The 8,690-nt window shown below is 33.2% G+C and overlaps 1 protein-coding gene across 1 annotated transcript; it reads left to right on the top strand.

The window, feature by feature from the left end:
• The first annotated feature begins 5,792 nt into the window (after positions 1–5,792).
• Positions 5,793–7,968, top strand: LOC139841641 (uncharacterized). The gene is made up of 3 exons (XM_071831850.1): positions 5,793–6,253; positions 6,696–7,038; positions 7,741–7,968. Exons 1-3 carry the CDS (start codon positions 5,793–5,795, stop codon positions 7,966–7,968), a joined length of 1,032 nt encoding a protein of 343 aa, XP_071687951.1.
• Positions 7,969–8,690: the final 722 nt, after the last annotated feature.

Here is an 8,690-nt window from a genome sequence, read left to right as displayed (position 1 = left end):
ATATTCATATAGCTATCTTATTTTGTGTTATAAAATTTTAACAACAAGAACATAGTTTGAATGATTTCAAACTTGTTCGCAAACTAAATAGATCCTTCTAACTTGAATTTTAAAACACTTCAAGACCTGTAATATATCATAATGATATGCTAACTTAACAAGATATAACTTGGTTTTACAAAGAACATCTTAAAAAATGAATCTACTTCGTCAGAGTGCAACCGGAGGCTGTTTTGGGTTGGATAATTAAAAACCATCTTGAACTTTGAACTGGAAGTTCATGTTCTAAAAAAAATGATATTTCTTATGAATATGTTAACACATAAAAATTTCATGGTTTAACTCAAAGTGTAAGTATTTTTAGAAAAATGATCATTAAATGTTGTTTTTATGATGGAAAATGATCACTTTCATAAGTTTCCCCAAAGTTTGACCTATAACCTATGATTTCAAATAAAAACTAAGGTATTTTCAGTTCATATTCTTAAAATTTGACTCGATCCAAGGAAGTGGCAAGTTGAACCAACAAAAACGGAGTTGTAATGAAGGAACTACGACTAAAACAAGATTGGGTATCCGAAGCTAGTTTAGCTACGAAAATATTTGGAGAAAAAGTAAATTAATCATATCTTTTCTAATTAATATGATATTTTATATATAATTACTTATGATTTGATTTTATATATTTCAGGACCACCCGTAAACAACACGAGAAGATTAATCATAAGACCTCATGATTGTACGCAACACGTCATTTGACAACACGGTACTTTATGTACGCAACACGTCATTTGACAACATGGTACCATGGGTCGAGATTAATTCTGATCAATACGAATACGATGGGGTCTTTATTTATTTTATTTAAGCAACTAATTGTGGACCACTAACATCGGACTGCTAACTACGGACTAAGAAAATATTAAAAGTATTAAAAGTATATATATATGTAACGATTACTTAAAAAGAAAATATGTTGATATATTATATATATGGTTAGGTTCATGATATCTATCGGAGACCAAGTCGAATTAAATACCTTCAAGGCAAAAGTGAGTTTCATTTGCTCACTTTTTAATTGCTTTCGCAATATATATTTTTGGGCTGAAAATACATGCGCTGCTTTTATAAATGTTTACAAAATAGACACAAGTACTTAAAAATATATTCTACGTTGAGTTGTACCACTGACATATTTCCCTGTAGCTTGGTAACTACTATTTACATGGGTATTGTAAACGCGAATCCTGTTGATAGATCTATCGGGCCTGACAACCCCAACCGGACTGGACGACCAGTATTCAACGGTTGCACAGTACTTCGTTTTGGTGACTACACTTGGTACGGTGTAGTGAGATTTCATAATAAAGGGAATATGCGACATTGATTAAATGTTAAGTATGGTTACCAAGTGCTCAACCACTTAGAATGCTTTACATACACTTGCGAGTGTATTATGTTTATGATTATGAAATCTTGTGGTCTATTAACATATTGAAATGATTGTTATGATAAACCTATGAACTCACCAACCTTTTGGTTGACACTTTAAAGCATGTTTATTCTCAGGTACGAATTAAATCTTCCGCTGTGCATTTGCTCAATATAAGGACATTACTTGGAGCCGATCATCGCAATGGGACCAAATGTTGATGACTTCATCCAGGTGGATTAGGACGGGTCCTTTCAAAAAGCAATAAGGGTCAGAGAGATAAAGTAAAAAGATCAAACAAAAATAAAGCTTAGGTCATGCAAAACCTACCCTTTTCCCCACAAAAGTTCACAGGAATAACTTCGCCTCTCTCACATGAAGGTACCATGTCGAGCTTAAAAATAAGGGAATCCGGAAGAGTTGAGGGTATTATAGGATGACGACAAATCCTACCGTAGAGAGGATCATTTTTAGCATCCTCAGGAACAGGATCACTATATTGTTTGGGAACAGTGGCCCACCTGCTATCAACGGCATTGGGAAATTTATCCGGAAAGAAAAAAGACTTCTTGATATAGACAAAGGAATTCTTCCAATTCCTTACATTAGGAATGGAAGAAGCAAAACACATGGGAGTATCGATCACACTACCCCTCTTTTTACGACACTTGGCAATTGTAACCCAATTTCCAGCATCACCAGTTTGAAAGAAGCAGCGAAATAAGTCAACAGAAGGCTGGCCGCCATATGCTTTCCACATATATTCAAAAGCCAGGATCTTTTTGATGGCAAAAGGGTGAACAATCGAAACATGAACTTTAAAGTAATCAAGAACACTAAGGAAAAATGATGAAATGGGGATCCTAAGGTTGCACTCTGTAAATGATTGTGTGTACATTTCGACGTAATCTGCCGGAAAATCCAGCATGAACTTACCGGATTCCTACAAAATTATGTCATCTCCTTTAAGACCTAGGGTTTTACGGAGGCGTTCACAGTGTTCGGGGGTCACAACACTAGAAATAGATCAAAGCCCTACTTTAGCCATAACAAAAAAAAAAAACAAAAAAAAAAGATAGCAAGTTGGGAGCAATACCTTTTTGAAAATTAAGAAAGATGATCGGATGATGAAGAGAAGCAAAAGAAAAAGGAAAGGAAAAATGAAAGAGAAGATGAAAAGTTAACTCTTTATTACCCCTAAGCAGAAAACTATCCCATCAGTTACAGAGTTACTTTGGTAATCGTACCGGTAAATTACCGTTTCACCCTTCAAGCCTATTTAAACAGAAAAGATTTAGCAGGGGCAAAAAGGTAATCGTACCCGGGTAAATAATTGCTGAAATCAGAAACGTCAAATTAGGTAATCAAGTGGCAGTTTGAGTTTAATTCAACATAGCTCGGTAAGAAAGCTTCGTAAAATTAAACTGGGGGCTTGATAGTGTATCTCCCCGTTAAGATAAACGAAGCTAAGCTAACGAAGATATCACGTCTAACGAGGATAAATGACATAAGATTGGATCACAAGAACACATATTTCAAATACAAATCAAGAGCGGGATATCCTCAAACTCAAATAATGGCGCTCAAATGACAAAAGAAGAATGCTACCAAAATATAATCCCAATATTCAGAGTTGGTACGAAACCACTTCCGTTATACGAAGCAATAGTAACGAAGGAACGTGATGACGAAGGGGTCACGGTTACCAATGGACAAGGACCTCTCCTAAAGTCACAAGATTACCTAGACTAAAGGAGAGAAGTAAGCGGGTTGACCAAACTCGCTTCCACTAACATCCAAATAACAAAAGAGGAATGTTGCAGGGTAGCTTTCTTGAACCAGCAGGAGTTGCAGTCGGCTGAAGGGAAAGTCCCCTTTGTCTCATCAGAGATCGCCTTGGAGACTGATTCCACCTAGAAAGCTGGTAATAGAGCTATTGCCTAACCCTATAAAAGGAGAACATGATCTCTAGAGTGGGGAGGAGGTTGCAATTACTCACATACAATACTCTCAATGAGTTACCTTCGTATCTTGGTGGCGTAAAGTACGATACCTTCGTACTACCTTCGGGGAACCGCTAACAAGCATAGATTCATCATCATATCCTGCTATATCATCCATTCAGTGATCAGATCTCAATATCCTTGCTCCATCGACAAGGATTGCCAAGAATTGTACAAACATACGATATTTTTTACAAAATGTTAACACATGTGGTTATACGAGTTTGTTAGGAATTGTAGTTACTGTTGGTGGGTGATAGCCCTCCAAAGAAGAGCATCAAGCAAGAGCCTTGGTTTAAAGAAGACCTTTAAACAAAAGCGTTTAAAGCCAGTGTCATTTTCTTTATTTATTAAGTCTTCCACAACTAAGGCAATTAAGTCAATTCTAAGTGAAAAGACCCCAAATGTTTTTTTTTTTGAAAGGCAAGCTTGCATCAGTCCAGACCGAAGCCTAGTCATCATTTGCATACACACACGCGCTTTCGGGCATGAAACCCGAACCACACTCTGAGGATCCGACCCTTAAACCATTTCGAGGGGCAGGCGGGCCGGATCTTAGACCCGGAGCGGGTCGGTAAAACCTTTCCTTTGGGCCACCTTCAAGGAATAATGTTTCAATTCCTAGAGCGGGTGACGAGGTTCGAACCCGAGACCTCTAGCTCTGCGAGTACACAAGTGTAACCGCGGTACCATTGAAGCAATGCTTCGTTGGTGACCCCAAATGGTTTTTACATGCTTTGATATGTAAACATTATCTGTATGAACGTTTCTGGTATATGGTTATGTTAATGCCACATTTTTCTTATGCGAGTATTCACCAGTTTTATAAAGTGGCATAGTTCATATTTATGAATCAAAATACAGGTGCACTACCTCTATATAATAACAATACCTTTATATATTAACAGGTCATCCCAACATAACTTTGATTATAGGTTGCAAATGTTGATTTACGAAACTTAAATTTACAATAAATTTGGTTTCAATACATATACTATTAATAATGAAGAATTTCGTCATTTGTTAGCGTGTCATACGTATAATGAGTACTAATAATAACGTTTTCAAATACTATTTTGTAGAGCTATCGTGCAATGCACATGCATCTAAATCTAGTGTGTGTGTATATATATATATATATATATATATATATATATATATATATATATATATATATATATATATATATAAACACACACTAAAAGTTCAACGAGTTTTCTACTGTTCAATGTGGTAGTTTTGTAATTACCCTCAACTTTTAGGGTAAAAGAGTAAATCACCTTTTTGTGAAATATATTTTTTTACATTCATTGAAACTTTTTTTTTTCAACTATTTTTACTCGAAACAAAGCGCGGATATATATTACTAGTAAGTGGAAACAGTAAATCTAGAATTAAGGTCTAACTAGTGAAATGACCCGTAGAACCACGAGTTTGTTTAAGCGAAACACTTTAATGATATGTTTTAGGTATTAAGTGAACGTAAATGCTAAAGTTATTTAGTTTAATGACCCGTGGAACCACAGAGTCCGACTAAGAAACTCGTCAGCTAAACATTTCATCAAACACCTAAAATGCATATCAAACAATCCACATTTTTTTTGAACGGCATATTAAACGATCCACATACAATCATAAGAGATAATATTGGTTGTCATTTGTGTAAATTAAAATATAAATTTAGAATTGGTTTTCTTCTACCTATGTTTTATACCTTCTCGTACTCAATTCAAAATAATTAATTAAAATAATCCAAAATTATTTAATTTTAATAATTAAAATAATTATTAATAAAATTTAATAATAATAATTAATTAATAAGATTTAATTTTAATTTAAAGTTATTTTGATTAATCACATCACCCACCATCTTAAATTTTTTTTCTTTTTTTTTTGAATTTTTTTTTTAACAAAGGAATTAGCCTAATTATAACATTATCATTATAGAATTTTTAATATTAACTATAGATATAGATATAATTACAACCTTTATCATTTTCCATTAATTGTGAATCATTCATTACTAAAAAGTTATGTAAGTTCCACAATGTACGATTACTTCGGATTCAAAGCCTTTAGTAGTAGACCAAAATTACCAAATATAGAACACCAAAGCTATTTTATCCAAGGAAATATGCGAATTCCGAGCAATTGCTCTCGTTGTTTATATATATTCTGGCAGTAACTTAAAATGAAAATATAATTTAATTCACAAACTATTGTTAATTAACAATGCATGCATGCCATTATGATGCCACAAAAAGTGGCAAACAAATAGTATAACAACCTCTTGCTTACATCTTATACTTATATTCTTTCGTTTGATCCATACTTTTCCCAATACAAATTTTGCAATCATGGCTCTAGCCCGAATCAAAAATCGCTTATCATCATCAACAGCACCCGCACCACCACCTTCTCCTGCGCCAACATCTGCTAGCGGCAACCGAACGGAACCAGCTTTCAGCACTTACCTTGAGAAAATGAAACATATGCCTGATCTCAATCTTCCTGAATATGTCAACAGATCAATGATTGCGGATGTTGATTATCGATTGATTAAAAGTAAGGACAGAAATTCAATTAGTGAGTTGATGAGATCGGCTACAAAGTATGGAGTGTTTAGGATAAGTGGACATGGGATATCGATTGAGGAGTTGCATCAGGCGTTTAGCGAGGCCGATTTTTGTTTTGGATTGTTGGCTGATAAGTGGAGTCGAGATGGTGATCGTGAGGAGTTCCAATGGTCTCGTTCTGCCTTATCTGCGGCAGAACGTAGGCGAGATGTGGCCCGAGAGGAGAGATTTCGAAAGTTTAGGTAATTAACTTCCATAAAAATTGATAAACTTTATGCATTAGTAAATGAGATTACACCCCATATGGGTAAACATTTAATCAAATGATATGTTATAGTAGATAAGTGCACATATTTAATTTAACTATTCGTTTTTAAATCTGTTCCAAAGTAATTGTCTATTTCAATAAATATATAAGAATAACGAGGTAATGTTTTCTTTAATGTCGTTGATATATAAATGTAAAACAAAAAGATAGATAAAAAAATAAAGGGTAAAACTGTAAAGTAAACAAAAATTACATTGTGATAATATTTTCTAAGTTGTGTGTTTTTGTCTTGGGATAATAGAATTGAGAAAGATAGAGTAATATTTAATTATTTTGTATATTGGAGTAGTAATGGTGTAGATGTTTATTTTCAATTCTTATTCTTATTGTTATCTATGTTTTATATTTATTTTTAGCCAAAAGATGGATAATCTTGCAAGTAAGCTAGAAGCGATTGCAGATGATGCTGCAAAGATTGTAGGAAGCTATGGAAGCAAGAGATCTCGAAAGAAGATAATGGAAAACGAAACACGAATGACCTTGTTTAAGCACAATAACTCTGCTCTTCAACCTCACACCCCACGCTCATCTCAAACTCCACGTGCAGCCAATGATAGCAAAAAAGACCCGTGTTCATTTGCTCTAAGCCTCCATATCCCAACCGAACCAGGTGATTTTGTTTTCGTGTCCGATGAAGGCCCACTGTCGTTTAGAACAAGTCCGGACACAATTGTGTTCACTCTTGGACAACAAATAGAGGTAATTGTCTCACCTACTTTTATATATAAAAGCATATGTGATTTATATTTTATTTTTAACCAATTGAAAGAGGGAAACAAATTGCTAAGTTACAACAAGTGTATGTTAAGTAACTAACTATACATAAATATATCGTATACGTATAGGGTTAAAAGTGCAATTTAAATTTAAGATAGACATAATTACGCTGACAGTCCCTGTAGTTTGCACAGATTTCACGCTCAGTCCATATATATTTTTTCCTGCATGCACAGTCATCGTGATTTGCACATTTTGTGTATACTTTACTGCATCCAACCGATATTTATAAACTCTTAGCTTGTTTTTTGATTGAATAGTTTAATGAATCGTTCACATATAACACATGTATCGATGATCTCTTGATGAAAATGAATGAAAAAAATGTATGTTGAACTTTTTCGAAATACATATTTAACCATTCAACACCTCAATTCCCTTCGTTCTGTCTACTTAAATTACGTCAATAACAGTATATTTGTTCATGTAAAAGACAAAAAAGAAAATTTTACACCACTCGTAGTGTTCATTCACATAATTATCAAACGTGTTATTTTCATTCAGGATCAAGTTCAATAAAAACTTTTGAATCATTCATATTTTTTTAATCATTTGTAACGCTTGGATTATGTACAAGTGTTAAGATCTAATTACGTATAATTATTTGTTGTAAACTGAATTAAGGAATGGAGCTGCGGAGAGTTTAAAGGTGCAATGGGGGAGATAAACATAGAGCCAGAAATACAAGCAGATGAAGAACAAGGAGGAGCATATTCAGTGGAACTCAAGTGTTCACCTTTGATTCTTAATCGAGCTGTTGATAGAATCTACACGTTTTCAATTACTGATCAGGCCTTTGTTTTACTTGCTCTTGTTCTTTTATACTCTATTTATTACTATTTACTATCTTAGATTTATTTTGTTTATTTCACTAAAGAACCTTATTATAAGATAACAATTTCTACTATTACTTTCGCTTATATTTAAATTTAAATTTACTTTTAGTTAGTTTAAATTTAAATAGAAATAGAATTGGCCATTTTATAATTGATTGAACGGATAAAATATTTCTATTCAGCCTATCAAACGAGGACAAGTATTTTTAATGTACTCAAATGTGTACGTTTTAATCGAGTTATTTCAGGACCGTTATTGACTCTTTTTCGAACCACTAACCTATGTTATTAGTAAGGTTAAAGAAGGTCGAATCCATGATCAAAAATCAAAAGGTCCGTAACTAAATGGGCTAATTTTAAATATCCTAATGACCCATATTATAAAACATCCGATAATTATATTTATGGTTGTCATATACAATTATAATGATACTTTGTAAAAAATTATTCCTGTAAATTAACGCAACTCCTAATAAGCTACAATTCCCACTAGGTTTGAACAACTAACCTCTTGTGTCATGCGAGTAGTACGTGCTTAATTATTTCATCCATATATCCAATGTTTGATCTTTATGTGATTCATGAAAACGTTAGTGTTATAACGCTTAATTTATATAAAAAGATTTGAATTTATACTTTTATATATATATATATATATATATATATATATATATATATATATATATATATATATATATATATATATATATATATATATATATATATATTTGAAAGGCG

The sequence above is a fragment of the Rutidosis leptorrhynchoides genome, chromosome 4 (genome assembly GCF_046630445.1).
Source record: "Rutidosis leptorrhynchoides isolate AG116_Rl617_1_P2 chromosome 4, CSIRO_AGI_Rlap_v1, whole genome shotgun sequence".
Lineage (NCBI taxonomy): Eukaryota > Viridiplantae > Streptophyta > Magnoliopsida > Asterales > Asteraceae > Rutidosis > Rutidosis leptorrhynchoides.
The sequence above is the reverse complement of the archived record's forward strand: the minus strand, read 5'-3'. Positions and strand labels throughout refer to the sequence as shown.

Bases quoted from the DNA above. Each gene is read 5' to 3' on its own strand.
- LOC139841641 (XM_071831850.1), top strand. From the start codon at position 5,793: ATGGCTCTAGCCCGAATCAAAAATCGCTTATCATCATCAACAGCACCC. The intron at 6,254-6,695 runs GTAATTAACTTC...ATTTATTTTTAG, and splicing joins GAGAGATTTCGAAAGTTTAG to CCAAAAGATGGATAATCTTG. The intron at 7,039-7,740 runs GTAATTGTCTCA...AACTGAATTAAG, and splicing joins CTCTTGGACAACAAATAGAG to GAATGGAGCTGCGGAGAGTT.